Source organism: Rhinoraja longicauda, chromosome 1 (genome assembly GCF_053455715.1).
Source record: "Rhinoraja longicauda isolate Sanriku21f chromosome 1, sRhiLon1.1, whole genome shotgun sequence".
Classification (NCBI taxonomy): domain Eukaryota; kingdom Metazoa; phylum Chordata; class Chondrichthyes; order Rajiformes; family Arhynchobatidae; genus Rhinoraja; species Rhinoraja longicauda.
This window is the reverse complement of record NC_135953.1, coordinates 139518669-139539440: the sequence shown is the minus strand read 5'-3', so window position 1 is coordinate 139539440 and position 20772 is coordinate 139518669. Positions and strand designations below refer to the sequence as shown.

The 20772-nt window shown below is 46.9% G+C and overlaps 1 protein-coding gene across 2 annotated transcripts in view; it reads left to right on the top strand.

Annotated features, from left to right (window-relative positions):
* Positions 1-12877: 12877 nt before the first annotated feature.
* The window catches only part of cfi (complement factor I), an 85037-nt gene continuing 77142 nt past the window's right edge, over positions 12878-20772 (top strand). The window contains exons 1-3 of one of the 2 annotated variants that reach the window (XM_078407343.1): positions 12878-13021; positions 17108-17155; positions 18039-18086. In XM_078407343.1, the coding sequence (XP_078263469.1) occupies positions 12959-13021; positions 17108-17155; positions 18039-18086 (159 nt within the window). In that variant the 5' untranslated portion in view covers positions 12878-12958. The remainder of the gene's footprint in view (positions 13022-17107; positions 17156-18038; positions 18087-20772) is intronic. The other variant, XM_078407351.1, reaches the window with a different exon arrangement.

The window sequence follows — 20772 nt, the reverse complement described above, 5'->3', positions numbered from 1 at the left end:
TTTCACACAGAGAGTGGTGAATCTGTGGAATTCTCTGCCACAGAAGGTAGTTGAGGCCAGTTTATTGGCTATATTTAAGAGGGAGTTAGATGTGGCCCTTGTGGCTAAAGGGATCAGGGGGTATGGAGAGAAGGCAGGTACAGGATACTGAGTTGGATGATCAGCCATGATCATATTGAATGACGGTGCAGGCTTGAAGGGCCGAATGGCCTACTCCTGCACCTACTTTCTATGTTTCTATGTTTCTAAAAAGACACCGCCAGCACCCTTGGTAAGATGCACTGCCCAAACCTGGGCCAAAGTTAGTTTAGAACTGCAGAACAGGACATTTTCAACCTGAGAAGGGAACATAGTGGACCTTGTTTAGACACAAAATGCTAGAGTAACTCAGCGGGACAGGCAGCATCCCTGGAGAGAAGGAATGGGTGACCTTTCGAGTCGCGACCCTTTTATAGACTCGACCCGAAGTGTCACCCATTCCTTCTCTCCAGAGATGCTGTCTGTCCCGCTGAGTTATTCCTGCATTTTGTGCCTATCTTCGGTTTAAACCAGCATCTGCAGTTCCTTCACTACAAATTTTAAACACAGTGGGCCTAAAATAAAATTTCAAATTAAATTACCTGTATTTTTGTATGCACTATGGTGGTTATATCTGTCTGAGACTACCATTCTTTTGTCTGAAGTGTCAATAGACAATAGACAATAGACAATAGGTGCAGGAGGAGGCCATTCGGCCCTTCGAGCCAGCCCGCCATTCACTGTGATCATGGCTGATCATCCACAATCAGTACCCCGTTCCTGCCTTCTCCCTATATCCCCTGACTCCCCTATCATTAAGAGCTCTATCCAGCTCTCTCTTGAATGCATTCAGAGAATTGGCCTCCACTGCTTCTGAGGCAGAGAATTCCACAGATTCACAACTCTCTGACTGAAAAGGTTTTTCCTCATCTCCGTTCTAAATGGCCTACCCCTTATTCTTAAACTGTGGCACCTGGTTCTGGACTCCCCCAACATCGGGGACATGTTTCCTGCCTCTAGCGTGTCCAACCCCTTAATAATCTTATATGTTTCAATAAGAACCCCTCTCATCCTTCTAAATTCCAGTGTGTATAAACCCAGTCGCTCCAGTCTTTCAACATATGATAGACCAGCCATTCCGGGAATTAACCTCATGAACCTACGCTGCACTCCCTCAATAGCAAGAATGTCCTTCCTCAAATTTGGAAGTTCTTTAAAACTTCAAGAGTAAGTCTGGATTTTGATGAAATGAAAATTAATTTATTTCCATTTAAAAAAAATATTGTTTTAATTAAGATCTACAGTAAAATTCTTTTCAGTTGTAATTTTAAATTGGAGTGATGAACAAGTTGATATGGTCTCTCATTTAATTTATTAACCTGTTTGAAATATTTTATTAAAATTAAACGACAGAGAAAATCTGATGCCTCAGAAGGCAAAGAATGAACTAAAAGCCCAAAATATTTTTAGCACAGTACTCTTTCAGTACGACATCCATGGAAAGTGGGTTTCGGTAAGTAAAGGACTTAGGGGAGGTAAGAGTAACAATCAACTAGTAAATATCTAATGACAGTCATAAGGTCAGTAGGTATGGGAGTAGAATTAGGCCATTCGGCCCATCAAGTCCACTTCGCCATTCAATCATGGCTGATCTATCTCTCCCCCCTAACTCCATTGTCCTGCCTTCTCCCCATAACCTCTGGGACCCATACAAATCAAGAATCTATCTATCTCTGCCTTAAAAATATCCACTGACTTGGCCTCCACAGCCTTCTGTGGCAAAGAATTCCACAGATTCACCACCCTCTGACCAAAGAAATTCCTCCTCATCTCCTTCTTAAAAGAACGTCCTTTTATTCTGAGGCTATGACCTCTAGTCCTAGACTCTCCCACTAGTGGAAACATCCTCTCCACATCCACTCTATCCAAGCCTTTCACTATTCTGTATGTTTCGATGAGGTCCCCCCTCATCCTTCTAAACTCCAGCGAGTACAGGCCCAGTGCTGACAAACGCTCATCATGGGTTAACCCACTCATTCCTAGATTCATTCCTTGTAAACCTCCTCTGGACCCTCTCCATTGCCAGCACATCCTTCCTCAGATATGGTGCACAAAATTGCTCACAATATACCAAATGCGGCCTGACCAGCGCCCTATAGAGCCTCAGCATTACATCCCTGTTTTTGTATACAAGCCCTACTGAAATGAATGCAAGTCCCTTTGCACCTCTGATCTCTGGATTCTCACCCCATTTAGAAAATAGTCTACAACTTTATTCCTACGACCAAAATGCATGACTCCACACTTTGCTGCACTATATTCCAACTGCCACTTCTCTGCCCTCTCTCCCAACCTGTCCAAGTCCTTCTGCAGAGTCCCTGCTTTCTCTACACTACCTGCCCCTCCACCTATTTCCGTATCATCCGCAAACTTTGCCAGAAAGCCTTCAATCCCCTCGTCCAAATCATGAATATACAACGTGAGGAGCAGCGGCCCCAGCACCGAGCCCTGCGGAACTCCGCTAGTCACTGGCAGCCAAACAGAAACAGCCCCCTTTATTGCCACTCTTTGCCTTCTGCCACCCACCCAACCTGCTTTCCATGCTGGCATCTGCCCTCTGATAACAGGGGCTCTCATCTTCCTCAGCAGCCTCACGTGTGGCACCTTGTTAAAGGCTTTCGGAAAATCTAAGTGAACAACATCTACTGGCTCTCCTTTGTCTGTCCAGCTATTTACTTCTTCAAATAATGCCAGCAAATATGTCAGGCAAGACCTCCCCTTCACAAAGCCATGCTGACTTCCGCCTATTTTATTGTGAACTTCTAAGTACTCCGTAACCTCATCCTTTCTTCACCCATAAGTCGCCCATGAAGGGCGTGTACAAAGTTACAAAGTACCGCCGTGCCAGTTCCCCCTTTGTTCTTCTCACCCCCCCCTCCCCCTCCCTCACGGTGCCCCCCCCCCCACGTCGGGTCTTCCTTTGTTCCTCCCCCCAGCAGCGTCGACATCAGTTCCACGTGATCCGGCCTTGTCCATCGCTCGGCAACTCCGTGGCCAATTGACAGCAGGGCCAGGGTGGGAGGGATCCTTGATGCTGGCTGCCATTTTGAGGTGCCACTTCCTACAGATCGCTTAGATGGTGGGGAGGTCAGTGCCCGTAATGGGCTGATCAGTGTTCACCACATCTTGTAATCTCCTTCATTCCTGTCCGTTCGAGTTTCTGGACCAGGCCAGGTGTTGCAACCAGTCAATATGCTCTCCACCGCACACCTGTAGAAGTTCAAGCGAGAGTTTAATTGGCACACTGAATCTCCTCAACCTTCTGAGGAAGTAGAGGAAGCTGATGGACTTTCTTTATTATTGCATCAAGGTACTTGCTCTGGACAGATGTTCAGAGATATGGACACCCAGGGACTTGGCTTAGTTGACTCTCTCCACCACCAACCCATTGATGACGACAGGCCCGTGGATGTTCAACCTTCCTCCTCCAATGTCAACAATCGTCTTCTTGGTCTCACTGACGTTGAGAGAGCAAGGTTGTTGTTCCGGCACCATTCAATCGGACGATCAATCTCCCTCCTGTGCTCATCATTGCCAGTGATTCATCCAAAAACAGTGGCAAAGTTAAAGATGGAGGTGGAACTGTGTCAGGCGTACCTCGTGAACCTACGCTGCTCTCCCTCAGCAGCAAGAATGCCCTTCCTCAAATTTGGAGATCAAAACTGCACACAGTACATGATAATAAAGAAACCATTGACCATTGCCTGCATTTGGCCCATATCCCTCTGAACCTTTCCCATCCTGACAGAGGTGCATAAAATCACGAGGGGGACAGATGGGATGAATGCAGGGTATTTTTCCCCAGGGAATCAAGATCTGGAGGTTTGAGGTGAGAGAGGAAAGATTTTATAAGAACCTGAGGGGCAACGTTTTCACCTGAGTTTGGTGGGTAGGAGGAACGAGCTTCCAAAGGAGTGGTTGGCTAGGTGAGTTTGGTGGGCAGAAGTTTCCAAAGGAGTAGTTGGGTAGGCAAAATAACAACATTTAAAAGCTATTTGGATAGATGCATGGATCGGAAAGGTTGAGAGAAATATGGGTCAAACGCGGGCAAATGAGACTAAATTATGTGGGGCATGTTGGTTGGAATGGACAAGTTGGGCCGAAAAGCCAATTTCTTTGCGGTATGACTACGTGATGTTCTAAAACTACCATATATAGAAAGAAGTTTATGATAAAATAGGCCAAAGTCAGCATGGCTTTGTGAAGGAGAGGTCTTGCCTAACAAATCTGCTGGAATTCTTTGAAGAAATAAATAGCAGGACAGACAAAGGAGAGTTAGTGGATGTTGTCTACCTACATTTTCAGAAAGCCTTTGATAATTATCAAAGGTGAAATTATCAAGGAAATGACAGAAGAGTTGAACAGGTACTTTGGTTCCGTCTTCACTAAGGAAGACACAAACAATCTCCCAAATGTACTAGAGGACAGAGGTTCTGGGGGGAGACAGAGGAACCAAAAGAAATTTGCATTCGGCGAGAAATAGTATTAGGTAGACTGATGGGACTGAAGGCTGATAAATCCCCAGGGCCTGATGGTCTGCATCCCAGGGTACTCAAGGAGGTGGCTCTAGAAATAGTGGACGTATTGGTGATCATTTTCCAATTATCTACAGATTCAGGATCAGTTCCTGTGGATTGGAGGGTAGCTAATGTTATCCCACTTTTCAAGAAAGGAGCAAGAGAGAAAACAGGGAATTATAGACCAGTTAGCCTGACATCGGTGGTGGGGAAGATGCTGGAGTCAATTATTAAAGAAGTAATAATGGCGCATTTTTCATAGCAGTAAAAGGATAAGTCCAAGTCAGCATGGATTTATGAAAGGGAAATCCTGCTTGACTAATCTTATGGAATTTTTTGAGGATGTGACAAGTAAAATGGATGAAGGGGAGCCAGTGGATGTAGTGTATCTGGACTTTCAGAAAGCCTTTGGTAAGGTCCCACACAGGAAATTAGTGGGCAAAATTAGAGCACATGGTATTGGGGGTAGGGTATTGACATGGATAGAGATTTGGTTGGCAGACAGGAAGCAAAGAGTAGGAATAAACGGGTTCTTTTCAGAATGGCAGGCAGTGGCGAGTGGAGTGCCGCAAGGCTCGGTGTTGGGGCCGCAACTGTTTACCATATATATTAATGATTTGGATGAAGGAATTAAAAGTAAAACTAGCAAGTTTGCGGATGACACAAAGCTGGGTGGCAGTGTGAACTGCGAAGAGGAGGATAGGAGGTTGCCGGGTGACTTGGACAGGTTGAGTGAGTGGGCAGTTGCATGACAGATGCAGTATAATGTAGATAAATGTGAGGTTATCCACTTTGGCAGAAAAAATAAGGAGGCAGATTATTATCTCAATGGTGTCAGATGGGGTAAAAGGGAAGTGTAACAAGACCTGGGTGTCCTTGTACACCAGTCACTGAAAGTAAACATGCAGGTACAGCAGGCAGTGAAGAAAGCTAATGGCATGTTGGGTGTAGGAGTAAAGAGGATTTGAGTATAGGAGTAAAGAGGTCCTTCAGCAGTTGTATCGGGCCCTGGTGAGACCACATCTGGAATATTGTGTGCAGTTTTGGTCTCCTAATTTGAGGAAGGACATCCTTACTATTGAGGCAGTGCAGCGAAGGTTCACTAGGTTAATCCCTGAGATGGCGGGACTGTCAAATGAGGAAAGATTGGAATGACTGGGCTTGTATTCACTGGAGTTTAGAAGGATGAGAGGGGATCTTATAGAAATGTTTAAAATTATGAAAGGACTGGACAAGGCTAGATGCAGGAAAAATGTTCCCAATGTTGGGGGAGTCCAGAACCAGGGGCCACAGTCTAAGAATAAAGGGGAGGCTATTTAAAACTGAGGTGAGAAAAAACTTTTTCACCCAGCGAGTTGTGAATTTGTGGAATTCTCTGCCACAGAGGGCAGTGGAGGCCGATTCACTGGATGGATTTAAAAGAGAGTTAGATAGAGCTCTGGGGGCTAGCGGAATCAAGGGATATGGGGAGAAGGCAGGCACGGGTTACTGATTGTGGATGATCAGCCATGATCACAATGAATGGCAGTGCTGGCTCGAAGGGCCAAATGGCCTCCTCCTGCACCTATTTTCTATGTTTCTATGTTTGTACAAGGTGCAACACGTGAGGCTGCTAAGGAAGATGAGAGACCATGGTATCAGAGGGCAGATACTGGCATGGACAGCAGGTTGGCTGGGTGGCAGAAGACAAAGAGTGGCAATATAGGGGGGTGTTTCTGTTTGGCTGCCAGTGACTAGCGGAGTTCCGCAGGGCTCGGTGCTGGGGCCGCTGCTCCTCACGGTGTATATTAATGATTTGGACGAGGGGATTGAAGGCTTTGTGGCCAAGTTTACAGATTATATGAAAATAGGTGGAAGGTCAGGTACTGTAGAGAAAGCAGGGACTCTGCAGAAGGACTTGGATAGTTTGGGAGAGTGGGCAGAGAAGAGGCAGATTGAATAGAGTGTACCAAAGTGTGGAGTCATGCATTTTGGTAGTAGGAATAAAGGCATAGACTATTTTCTAAATGGGGAGAGAATCCGGAAATCGGAGGTGCAAAGGGACTTGGGAGTGCTGGCGCAGAATTTCCCAAAACTTCATCCGCAAGTCAAATGGATAGTAAAGAAGGCAAATGCAATGCTAGCATTTATTTCAAGAGAGCTAGAATCCAAAAACAGGGATGTAATACTGAGGGTCCACAAAGCACTGGTCAGGCCACATTTGGAGTATTGTGAGCAATTTTGTGCACCATATCTGAGGAAGGACGTGCTGGCTCTGGAGAGGGTCCAGAGGAGATTTACAAGAATGATCCCAGGAATGAGTGGGTTAACATATGATGAGCGTTTGTCGGCACTGGGCCTGTACTCGCTGGAGTTTGGAAGATTGAGGGGGGGCCTCATTGAAACATATTGAATAGTGAAAGGCTTGGATGGAGTGGATATGTAGAGGATGTTTCCACTTGTGGGAGAGTCTAGGACAAGAGGTCGTAGCCTCAGAATTAAAGGATGTTCCTTTAGGAAGGAGATGAGGAGGGATTTCTTTTGTCAGAAGGTGGTGAATCTGTGGAATTCTTTGCCACAGGAGGCTGTGGAGGCCAAGTCGATGGATATTTTTAAGGCAGAGATAGATAGATTCTTGATTAGTGCGGGTGTCAGTGGTTATGGGGAGAAGGCTGGAGAATGGGGTTAGGAGGGGGAGATAGATCAGCCCTGATCAAATGGCAGAGTAGACTTGATGGGCCGAATGGCCTAATTCTGCCCCTCTCACTTGTGACCTTAGGTAGAAAATGTAGTGTATTGCTACAGATCTTGCACTAATATTTTCTTGTTTACTCCATGTACATATGTCCTTGTCAAATGTTGGCGAATTTAGCAAAGCAAATAGTGACAAAGAGATGAGTTAATAATTGGTTATTTTTTCTTTGCAATACTTCATATTATCCCAGGCCTGACAAAACTATGATTAAAACAATCTTGTCGTGGTTTTATATTTTTTTAAATGCTCGGTTCGCTTTGATCTACTGAATCGGGAGTGGGTGACATTTCGGGTCGAGACCTTTTAGACTGATTCAGTCTGAAGAGGGGTCTCGACCCGAGGTGTCTCCCATTCCTTCTCTCCAGAGATGCTGCCTGTCCTGCTGAGTTACTCCAGCATTTTGTGTTCTATCTTTGGTTTAAACCAGCATCTGCAATTCTTTCCTGCACGTTTGTCGGTCAATAGCAAAGATACTAGAGGAGCAAGATGGACCACTCCGTTGAAATTGCCTACACTGAAGTGCAGTACGCAAAGGAGCATAACGGCCGCCATTTTAGTAAGCAAAACCCGCCGTTCACAGTGTAATCAGTGTTTTGGGGGAACTGTATGTGTGATGATACCATTAAAATGCAGTATATATCTCATCTATCAATTCACAGATTTTTGTTATTTTTCTTTTTAAATGTTTCTGCAAGTTTCTGCCTACTAAAATGGCGCCGTGACATACTACAGTTTTAGGGTCGAGTGGTCTATCTTGCTCTGCTCTTTTACCTTTGGTTAATAGGCTTGGTACAAATGTTATTAAATTGTCCCTAGTGTGTGTAGTCTCTTGCTCTGGACCGTCCAACCTGGCGTAGCAAGCTCACCACAGGAGCCCGTGCAGCAGAGAACAGACGCACTGCAGAGGCCCAGAGGAAACGCACCGCGTGCAAGGCCCGGGCTACCTCCACTTCCACTGCAGCATCCATCCACTTGTGTCCTACGTGTGGGCGTGCCTTCCGGGCCCGGATTGGCCTCACCAGTCACTTCAGGACCCACAGTCACCAATCCTCCAACTGAAAGTGAAGTCATGGTCATCTTTCAACCCGAAGGACGAACAACAGTGTGTGTAGGATAGTGTTAATGTGTGGGGATCGCTGGTCGGTGTGTTGAAGGGCCTGTTTCCGCGCTGTATCTCTAAACTAAACTCAGAGGGACTGGTCTGGCAGCTTAATGTTCCAGGGTAGAAGAACATTCAGACTGAAAAAGGGTCTCGACCCGAAACGTAACCCATTCCTTCTCTCCTGAGATGCTGCCTGACCTGCTGAGTTACTCCAGCATTTTGTGAAATAACTTATCATATTGAATGGTGGTGCAGGCTCTAAGGGCCGAATGGCCTATTCCTGCACCTATTTTCTATGTTTCTATGAATCTCCCAGTTGCTCTCCAATGTAACTCCCCTTCCCATTCCCAGACCAACCTTGCTGCCCTAAGCCTCCTCCATTGACAGAGTGAGGTCACATGCAAACTGGAGGAACAGCACCTCATATTCTGCTTAGGCAGCTTGCAACCCAATGGTATTAACATTGAATTCTTCAATTCTATGTAACAACCGCGGTGGCGCAGCGGTAGAGTTGCTGCCTTACAGTGTTTGCAGCGCCAGAGACCCGGGTTCCATCCTGACTACATATATATATATATATTCCTTTATTCGTCCCACACCGGGGAAATTTACAGTGTTACAGCAGCAAAGTGGACAGCAAGAGACTACGGGCGCTGTCCGTACGGAGTTTGTACGTTTTCCCCGTGACCTGCGTGGGTTTTCTCCGAGATCTTTGGTTTCCTCCGAGATCTTTGGTTTCCTCACACACTCCAAAGACGTACAGGTTTAGTCAATAGTCAAGTTTATTTGTCACATACACATAAATGTGCAGTGAAATGAAAGATTACCCACAGTCCAACAATAAGAGCAATAAAAATAAGCAATAACACACACAATAACAAACCAACACAAAACCAAAAGGAACATCCATCACAGCGAGTCTCCTCCAGTCACCTCCTCACTGTGATGGAAGGCCAGAATGTCTTTTCTCTTCCCCTGCCGTCTTCTCCCGTGGTCAGGCTGTTGAAGTTGCCACGTTCCAGGCCGCGCCGGACGGTGAAAGGTCCGCAGCGGGCCGACCCAAGCCCCGCGATCCGGGGCGGGCGAAGACGTTGCCGCTGCCGCTGCACATCGGGGCGGTCGTGGCTCCCGACATTGAAGCCCCCGCCGGGCGGAGAAAATCCCGCGGCCTATTCCAGGCCGCGCCGGACGGTGGCGAAGATGCTGCCATTGCCGGAGCTCCCGATGTCGGCCCCCACCCAGGGCAGGGGCTGCGAGCTTCCGACGTCCACGCGGCCGGAGCCTCCACAGGCGAGTCCCAGGTGGAGGCCGCCAGCTCCAGGTGCATGGCCGGTGGTAGGCTGCAGCGGGAGCGGAGACACCACCCAGAGCAAAGGGTCGCGTCTCCGTTCGGAAGAGACAACTTCACATTTACAGTTCCCGTCCCCCACCCCCGCCCCCCATAGTACACAACCCCAAAAAACGACATCACATTTACACTTCAATCAAGACAAAAAACAACATAAAAACACCAAGACAGACGGATTGCAGGTACACCGCAGCTGCCAAGGTATAAGTGTAAATTGTCCCGAGTGTTCAGGTAAGATAGTGCTAATGTGTGGTGGTCGGTGTGGACTCGGTGGGCCGAAGGGCCTGTTTCCGCGCTGTATCTCTAAGCTAAACTGAACTAAACGAACCCTTTCCTGATCCCCCATGCACACCCATTCCCAGTGCATCCCAAGGCACTGGTCAGGCCACATTTGGAGTATTGTGAGCAGTTTTGGGCACCATATCCGAGGAAGGTCATGCTGGCTCATGAGAGGAGGATCCCATGAATGAGACTCCCTGGGCCTGAACTCCCTGGCGTTTAGAAGGATGAGGGGGGGCCTCATTGATACTTACCGAATAGTGAAACACTTGGATAGAGTGGATGTGGAGAGGGTGTTTCCACTAGTGGGAGAGCCTAGGACTAGAGGTCATAACCTCAGAATTAAAGGACGTCACTTTAAGAAGGAGATGAGGTGGAATTTATTTAGTCAGAGGGTGGTGAATCTGTGGAATTCTTTGCCACAGAAGGCTGTGGAGGCCAAGTCACTGGGTATTTTAAAGGCAGAGATAGATAGATTCTTGATTAGTACGGGTGTCAGGGGTTATGGGGAAAAGGCAGGAGAATGGGGTTAGTAGGGAGAGATAGATCAGCCATGATTGAATGGCGGAGTAGACTTGATGGGCCGAGTGGCCTAATTCTGCTCCTATTCCTTATGACCTTATTTATGATCTCCCTCCCCTGCCCCCTTCCACCTGTATCCCTATATCCTTTCCTCTGGCTTTACATTTCACTCCTCTTTTTCTCCTTTAGTCCTCTCTTCATCTCTGGTCATTGTCCACCCACCCTCCAATCGGAAAAAAAACCCTCGTCTGTATCCACCTATCACTCGAAGAAACAAAGAACTGCAGGTTCTGGTTTGTACCAAAGATAGACGCAAAGTGCTCGAGTAACTTAGCGGGTCAGGCAGCAAATCTGGAGAACATGGATGGGTGACGTATCTTGTAGGAACCTTTCTTCAGACTGAAAGTGGGAGTGGGGGTGAAGAGCATGAGGCATGTTGGACCAATCTGAGCTGGCCACAAATGACCCCGGGCAGGGCAGTGGGCACTGCCCTCTCTGACTGTTTAGTTTAGTTTAGAGATACAGCGCGGAAACAGGCCCTTTCGGCCTACCAGGTCCGCGCCGACCAGCGATCCCCGCACATTAACGCACTATCCTACACCCACTAGTGGACAATTTTTACATTTACCAAGCCAATTAATCTACAAACCTGCACGTCTTTGGAGTGTGGGGGGAAACCGAAGATCTCGGAGAAACCCCACGCAGGTCACGGGGAGAACGTACAAACTCCGTACAGACAGCACCCATAGTCGGGATGGAACCCGGGTCTCCGGCGCTGCATTCGCTGTAAGGCAGCAACTCTACCGCTGCGCCACCGTTGCGCTCAAAATTTATACTAAATTTTCCCTTCAAACTCCTGAAGGAAACCTCTGTTCCAACCCAAGGCTGTCCCAATTGTGAAGTCAAATCATCTCAAGTTGTCACTCGTCCAAGTGCTGAATAAACAAAACGCATCTTTGTTCCTTATCAAGGCTAGGGAGTTCTTAATTATGTTGCCTGTTCATATTTTCATTCTCATTCCCGGAACCCTTATCTTCTCAAGGCCGTGCTACGTACGAAGTTACCTTCAGCTCTGCTCTCCCCAGATGTCCTTCAGATGTCCTTCATGAGACCGTTTATTCAATGCTTCTTTGTTCTCCTGGTCCCAGCGTTTCTTTCCGACTCCCTCCAGCTAGCGGCACACTCCCAAAGCTTGTCAGGACACTTGACATCAAGCCTCCGACTACACGTTAGAGTCATAGAGCCATAGAGCGATACAGTGTGGAAACAGGCCCTTCGGCCCAACTCGTCCACACCCGCCAACAATGTCCCAGCTACACTAGTCCCACTTGCCTGCGCTTGGTCCATAACCCTCCAAACCTGTCCTATCCGTGTACCTGTCCAACTGCTTCTTAAATGATGGAATAGTCCCAGCCTCAACTACCTCCTCTGGCAGCTTGTTCCATTCACCCACCACCCTCTGTGTGAAAAAAGTTACCCCTCGGACTCCTATTAAATCTTTTCCCCTTCACCTTGAAACTTTGTCCTCTGGTCCTTGATTTCCCTACTCTGGGTAAAAGACCCTGTGCATCTACCCAATCTATTCCTCTCATGATTTTGTACATCTCTATAAGATCTCCCCTCATCCTCCTGCGCTCCATGGAATAGAGACCCAGCCTCCTCAACCTCTCCCTATAGATCACACCCTCTAGTCCTGGCAATATCTTCGTAAATCTTTCCTGAACCCTTTCAAGCTTGACAATATCTTTCCTATAACATGGTGCCCAGAACTGGACACAATATTTTAAATGCGGTCTCACCAACGTCTTGCATTCAAGAGAGAGCTAGATAGAGCTCTTAAGGATAGCGGAGTCAGGGGGTATGGGGAGAAGGCAGGAACGGGGTAGTGATTGAGAATGATCAGCCATGATCACATTGAATGGCTCGAAGGGCCGAATGGCCTCCTCCTGCACCTATTGTCTATTGTCTATTGTCTTATACAACTGCAACATGACCTTCCAACTTCTATACTCAATACTCTGATTGATGAAGGCCAAAGTGCCGAAAGCCTTTTTGACACCTTGTGCTTAACAATCAGCAAGAGGAATAACAAAAGAGGTTTAGGAAAGGGTGGGAAAAAAACATCAAAAACTCCAAATGGCAATTGGCACTGCAATCAGCTTCTGCTCTCAGAGTAGAGCTTCTAAGAAAAATATTTGTACTGTGCAAACTGCTTTCAACGGTTGGGTGTTGAACTTATGTGACATCTGATTGTGCTTGCACAATAGCTGGTTTAAAATTAATCGGCCAACATTGACTTGTCAGTGCAGATGATATGTGCTATTGAAGTGGGCGATTTCGCAGTGGTGTGAGGAGTTTGCACAGGACCTGACTTGGACATGGTTCTCTCTGTCCCCCTGCTCCTTTTGATGTGCCTTTTTGTTACTGCAGTCGGGCAAAAGGTAAAGACGTTCATTCCTCATAATAACAGTGATTTGTAGCTGAGCTGGATATTTCACTATCAATGCCTTTGCGTATTTCCTTGAGGTGCCAGTGGCACAGTGTGTTCAGTAACCCTGTGAGGTGCACTGGCGGCCCCAGTATTAAGGCACAATTTTCAATATTTTATAAATGCCTTATATTTTTAAGGCAGCGACGGATAGATTCTTGATTAGTATGGGGGTGTCAAAGGTAATGGGGAGAAGGCAGGAGAATTGGGGTTGGGAGGGATAGATAGATCAGCCACGATTGAATGGCGGAGTAGACTCGATGGGCCGAATGGCCTAATTCTGCTCCTATCACTTATGACCTTATTGTGTGATTCAGATCTGGAAGATCTCAAGTCCATGTCTTGTGAGCAGATAGGATCAGTTGAGGCTTCTGCAAAGTTACAGAGATGCGTGGCAGATGCAGTATAATGTAGATAAATGTGAGGTTATCCACTTTGGCGGCAAAAACAAGGAGGCAGATTCTTATCTCAATGGTGTCAGATTAGGTAAAGGGGAAGTGCAACGAGACCTGGGTGTCCTTGTACACCAGTCATTGAAAGTAAGCTTGCAAGTACAGCAGGCAGTGAAGAAAGCTAATGGCATGTTGGAATTCATAACAAGAGGATTTGAGTATAGGAGTAAAGAGGTCCTTCCGCAGTTGTATAGGGGCCTGGTGAGACCGCACCTGGAGTATTGTGTGCAGTTTTGGTCTCTTAATTTGAGGAAGGACATCCTTGATATTGAGGCAGTGCAGCGTAGGTTCACGAGGTTAATCCCCTTGGATGGCGAGACTGTCATATGAGGAAAGGTTGGAAAGACTGGGCTTGTATTCACTGGAGTTTAGAAGGATGAGAGGGGATCTTATAGAAACATATCAAATTATAAAAGGACTGGACAAGCTAGATGCAGGAAAAATGTTCCCAATGTTGGGGGAGTCCAGAACCAGGAGCCACAGTCGAACAATAAAAGGGCGGTCATTTAAAACTGAGGTGAGAAGAAACTTTTTCACCCAGAGAGTTGTGAATTTGTGGAATTCTCTGCCTCAGAAGGCAATGGAGGCCAATTCTCTGGATGCTTTCAAGAGAGAGCTAGATAGAGTTCTTAATGATAGCGGAGTCAGGGGGTGTGTGGAGAGGGCAGGAACGGGGTACTGATTGTGGATGATCAGCCATGATCACATTGAATGGCGGTGCTGGCTCGAAGGGCTGAATGGCCTATTGTCTATTGTCTATTGGTTGCCCAGTAGTGCTTTCACTGGCTTCAAGTATAAAGCAGCAAAGCGTGGCGGAGGAATTGCAAGGATAAATCCTGCCTCTTTGTATTTTCATTGTAATCATTTTTGGTTTCTTGCTTATATTATTTTCTTTGTCGTCTTTCTGTGTATGGATCTCCGCTGTGGCTTTTTTTCTCTGTGTTGTCGAGGTAAACAACGTTTGCCTTTTACAATTTCGGTTCAAGTCACAGATGTCAGCCGTCTCTATAAGCAAGTGGAAGGATAGAAACATAGAAGCATAGAAAATAGGTGCAGGAGTAGGCCATTCGGCCCTTCGAGCCTGCACCGCCATTCAATATGATCATGGCTGATCATCCAACTCAGTATCCCGTACCTGCCTTCTCTCCATACCCCCTGATCTCTTTAGCCACAAGGGCCACATCTAACTCCCTCTTAAATATAGCCAATGAACTGGCCTGAACTGGCCTCAAGGATGTGCGTGCATGGAGCATAAAAGCCGACCCAAGGGTTTATCTCTGTGCTATAAATCAGGTTACTTTATGTCAATTCTGTGGGCTATTTACTCCATTAAGCCTGCATTTGTCAGCATTTTATCTATTTTTTCAACATTAAGTACTTGGTTACCTATCTTTCTTCAGTTTTCACCAAAAGATAACGAGTTTAGTTTAGTTTAGTTTAGTTTAGTTTAGTTTAGATTCGTTTAGTTTCGTTTAGAGATACAGCGCGGAAACAGGCCCTTTCGGCCCACCGGGTCCGCGCCGACCAGCGATCCCCGCGCATTAACACCATCCTACACCCACTAGGGACAATTTTTACATTTACCAAGCCAATTAACCTACAAACCTGCACGTCTTTGGAGTGTGGGAGGAAACCGAAGATCTTGGAGAAAACCCACGCAGGTCACGGGGAGAACGTACAAACTCCGCTTGACTCTGAGTCAACTCCGAGTTGACGCATGATATTGCCTAATTCTGTCCCAATACATCTGTTGGTCAAACTTTCATCTCTGTGTGGCTACCTCTACAGCTGGTTATTCCTGTACACCCCTGGCCTGACTCCCATACCTAGTCATCCATTAACTTGAGATCATCCAGATTCTTGCTCCACATGTTCAAACTTGTGCAATATCTGCCTTCCCAATACCTCCATGTTTGCTGATGCACATGGCATGCTGGCTGACCAACAGCGTGAATGTAGTTTTTGCAGATTTCTGCATTCCCAATTTCTGGTCCTTTGCTCAATTACTCCCACTGTCGGCTGCAACATCTTCACTGTCAAATTACCAATTAGTTTGGTTTAGTTTAGTTTAGAGATATAGCGCGGAAACAGGCCCTTTCGGCCCACCGGGTCCGCGCCGACCAGCGATCCCCGCACATTAACACTATCCTATACCCACCAGGGACAATTTTTTTAAACATTTACCAAGCCAATTAACCTACATACCTGTACGTCTTTGGAGTGTGGGAGGAAACTGAAGATCTCGGAGAAAACCCCACGCAGGTCACGGGGAGAACGTACAAACTCCATACAGACGGCGCCCGTAGTCGGGATGGAACCCGGGTCTCCGGCGCTGCATTCGCTGTGAGATGAGGAAAAGGTTTTCAGTCAGAGAGTTGTAAATCTGTGGAATTCTCTACCTCAGAAGGCAGTGGAGGCCAATTCTCTGAATGCATTCAAGAGAGAGCTAGATAGAGCTCTTAAGGATAGCGGAGTCAGGGGGTATGGGGAGAAGGCAGGAACGGGGCACTGATTGAGAATGATCAGCCATGATCACATTGAATGGCAGTGCTGGCTCGAAGGGCCGAATGGCCTCCTCCTGCACCTATTGTCTATTGTCTTTTGTCTATAAAAGGTCAAAAAGGACCACAAATGGCTTTGGTGAATTGGATTAAAGTAAATCCCAGAGTTTTTAATACATTTTTTATAAACAAGAGCGTAACCAGGGACTGCTCAAGGATCAAAATGGGAATTTGTCATTGGAGTTTGTGGATGTAGGAGTTTGTGGATGTTACATCTGTTTTCACCAAGGAGCAAGACATGCAGGCCAGTGAGATCAGTGTGGAGAGTACTAATGTGGGAGAGCAATTTGAGATTAAGAAGGGGGAGGTGTGGAGGCTCTTGAAGAGCAGTCAGGTGGATCCCGGGACCTGCTGGGAAAGCGGGAAATGAAGAGATTGCGGGAACCGTAACGAAGATCCTTACCTTTTCTCTAAACACAAGCAAGGCCCCAGCGGACTGGGGATTGGTTGATGTTCCTCCGCTGTGGGAGGAAGCCGAAGATCTTGGGGAAAAAAACCCCACGCAGGCACAGCGCCCGCAGTCGGGATCGAACCCGGGTCTACTGCAGGGCCGTTTTTACAGCATTATGGGACCCCGGGCAAAGCAGTGTACTGGGGCCCCTACCGTTACTCTCCCCCACCCCCCTTTCCCTACCAGCCCCCCCTGTCATGCCGGCGAAAAGCACTTACCGAAAAGCACTTAGCGGTGGACTTAGGGTGCTACATTGTTGCGAAAAGCACTTACAGATCGCTGTGAGAAGCACTTAGGGACCGAAAATGTTGCGAAAAAAGCACTTATTGAACCTACATTTTTAAAGTAGTATTTATTTATTGCAAGTCACTTAACATACACAGATCAGCATGGGGCCCGTAGTCAGGATGGAACCTGAGTCTCCGGCGCTGCATTCGCTGTAAGGCAGCAACTCTACCGCTGCGCCACCGTGCACCAATTGAGTTAGCATAGTTCATTGTTTAAGCATCTATGTAAATGTGCTATGATTATACAACTGATGTTAATTCACAAGCGACTTTGGCAAATTTCTGCAGGTTCCCTTGCAGGAGGAGAGCAATGTAACATTGGCCAGCACCCTAGAGGTAAGTGCTGATTTATTGTGAACGATTGGTTGTGATTGACTGCCATCCAATTTTGTATCAAGAGAAAAAGAGAATTACAAATAAATCGCCACAATTAACAGTGACATTTTATTGATATGACCGTGTTTAGTGTTCCTCATTTATCTTGACCAATCGTATTCAGAGCCTGAATACTCATGTTTTAAGGGCCTGTCCCACTTAGGTGATTGTTTAGGTGCCTACAGGTGACTAGGCTGTCACCACACGGTTGCCGGGGTGTCCCTGTGCGGTCGTGAGTTGTCTCCAAAGAGTCGTAGCGTTTTTCTGGTCGCTGCTGGATTTTCAGAATGTTGACAAATTTTCGGCGACAGTGGGTTTGACGCCAATGAGCGTAGCTTGACGTCTCCTGACGGGGGCGCTGTCGTAGGTTGTCACCCGGTGACGTAGGTTGTCGCCGGTGCTGACTTCGGTGAATTCGGTTATCTGTGAATTTTTAGATTTAGAGATACAGCGCGGAAACAGGCCCTTCGGCCCACCGAGTCCGCGCCGCCCAGCGATCCCCACACATTAACACTATCCTACACACACTAGGGACAATTTTTACATTTACCCAGTCAATTAACCTACATACCTGTACGTCTTTGGAGTGAGGGAGGAAACCGAAGATCTCAGAGAAAACCCACGCAGGTCACGGGGAGAACGTACAAACTCCGTACAGACGGCGCCCGTAGTCGGGATGGAACCTGAGCCTCCGGCGCTGCATTCGCTGTAAGGCAGCAACTCTACTGCTGTGCCACCGTGCACTAATTGAGTTAGCATAGTTCATTGTTTTAGCATCTATGTAAATGTGCTATGATTATACGACTGATGTTAATTCACAAGCGACTTTGCCAAATTTCTGCAGGTTCCTTTGCAGGAGGAGAGCAATGTAACATCGAACAGCACCCAAGAGGTTAGTGCTGATTTATTGTGAACGATTGGTTGTGATTGACTGCCATCCAATTGTATCAAGAGAAAAAGAGAATTACAAATAAATCGCCACAATTAAGAGTGACATTTTATTGATATGACCGTGTTTAGTGTTCCTCATTTATCTTGACCCATCGTATTCAGAGCCTGAATACTCATGTTTTAAGGGCCTGTCACACTTAGGCGATTGTTTAGGCGACTACAGGCGACGAGGCTGTCACCACACGGTTGCCGGGGTGTCGCCTGTACGGTCGTGAGTCGTCTCCAAAGAGTCGTCGCGTTTTTCTGGATTTTCAGAATGTTGACAAATTTTCAGCGACAGTGAGTTTGACGCCAATGAGCGTAGCTTGACGTCTCCTGACGGGGGCGCTGTCGTAGGTTGTCGCCAGGTGACGTAGGTTGTCGCCGGTGCTGACTTCGGTGAATTCCATTGGCGACTACCTACGTCAACCTAGGTCAACAGGTACCGGCGCCAAAACCGGAGACCAAAATGACATGAATTGTCTTCATCTGTCTTCAGTTGTCGTCGTAGCTTGTCGCAAGTGGATGTAAGTTGATTTCGGTTGTCATAGGTTGTCGCCTGTGTGGTAATAGGTTGTCGTAGGTGCGGTCGTAGGTGGACGTCCTAAGTCACGACGATTGGTTCGCCGGTTGTCGGTAGCTTGCCGTAGCTTGACGTCGACTAGGTGGTAGGTTGTTGTAGCTTGTCGTGGACATTGTCGTAGGGGGGGGTCCTGTCGCCGTTTTTTCGGCGACCTGTTACGACTCTGACAGTCGCCGGCAGTCGCATAAAAAATCGCCTAAGTGGGACAGGCCCTTAAATTATTAAATTCTGTACGGAGACTAGACCTGTACACATTTTTCCCAATGCACTCTAAAAAAGGCTCTATATAATTGATCTCTACTGTTGTAATCAAATTATTTTTGCCATAGAGGTGTTAGATACAGCTCTTAGGGCTAACGGAATCAAGGGATAGGGAGAAAGCAGGAACGGGGTACTGATTTTGGATGATCAGCCACAGCTTTCAATCTCTGCCTTTTAAAAAAAAAACAATGAATCTTTTTCCATCATTAAAACTCTGTATTTATAATTGTTTTCACGTTACATTCTATTTGTCTTATCATCATTTAAACTATCTGCTTTAGTGTCATCGGAAAATACGGATATATTACACTTGATAACTTCATCTAAAATCATTGATATAGTTAGTTAACGACTACAGCACAAACATCACCCCACTAGTATAAGAAAATAACTGCAGATGCTGGTACAAATCGAAGGTATTTATTCACAAAACGCTGGAGTAACTCAGCAGGTCAGGCAGCATCTCAGGAGAGAAGGAATGTGTGACGTTTCGGGTCGAGACCCTTCTTCAGACTGATGTCAGGGGGGCGGGACAAAGGAAGGATATAGGTGGAGACAGGAAGATAGAGGGAGATCTGGGAAGGGGAGGGGAAGAGAGGGACAGAGGAACTATCTAAAGTTGGAGAAGTCGATGTTCATACCACTGGGCTGCAAGCTGCCCAGGCGAAATATGAGGTGCTGTTCCTCCAATTTCCGGTGGATCTCACTATGGCACTGGAGGAGGCCCATGACAGAATGGTCAGACTGGGAATGGGAGGGGGAGTTGAAGTGCTCGGCCACCGGGAGACCAGTTTGGCCAAGGCGGACCGAGCGCAGGTGTTGAGCGAAGCGATCGTCGAGGAGTTCCCACTAGTCATCAACAGTGAATGGTAGAGCTCTGGGAGTGTTGTGGAGCAGAGAGATCTAGGAGTGCAGATCTAGGAGAAGAAGGGTCTCCACCCGAAACGTCACCCATTCCTTCTCTCCTGAGATGCTGCCTGACCTGCTGAGTTACTCCAGCATTTTGTGAATAATTGTCAAGTTGGCAAGTGTACACGGATGGTTTACAAGGATGTTGCCAGGACTTGAGGGTCTGAGCCATATTTTATTTATTTTATTTTTATTTCAGATACAGCGCGGAAACAGGCCTTTTCGGCCCATCAAGTCCGCGCCGCCCAGCGATCCCCGCACATTAACATTATCCTACACACACTAGGGACAATTTTTACATTTACCCAGTCAATTAACCTACATACCTGTACGTCTTTGGAGTATATATGGAGAGGTTGAGCATAACTCTATTCCTTGGAGCACAGGAGGTTGAGGGCTGATCTTATAGAAGTGTATAAAATCATGAGAAGAATAGATCGGATAGAGGCACAGAGTCCCGGTGCAGAGGAATCGAGAACCAGAGGACATTGGTTTAAGGTGAAGGGGAAGGATTTAATAGGAATCTCAGGGGTAACTTTGTCACACAATGGGTGGTGGGTGTATGGAACAAGCTGCCAGAGGAGGTAGTTGAGGTTGGGACTATCCCAATGTTTAAGAAACCATCAGACAGGTACATGGATAGGATAGGTTTGGAGGGATATGGACCAAATGTGGAGAGGTAGCTGGGACATGGTGGGCACCAAGATCCCGTTGTACGTCCCCTTTTCCTAACTCGACACCATTCAGATAATAATCTGCCTTCTTATTCTTACCACCAAAGCAATGCCATCATATGTTGCTTCCTGGCAGTCATGATGCTGAATGATCGGAGACCCTATCCAAATCATCCACAATCAGTATTCTGTTCCCACCTTCTCCCCATATTTCTTGATTC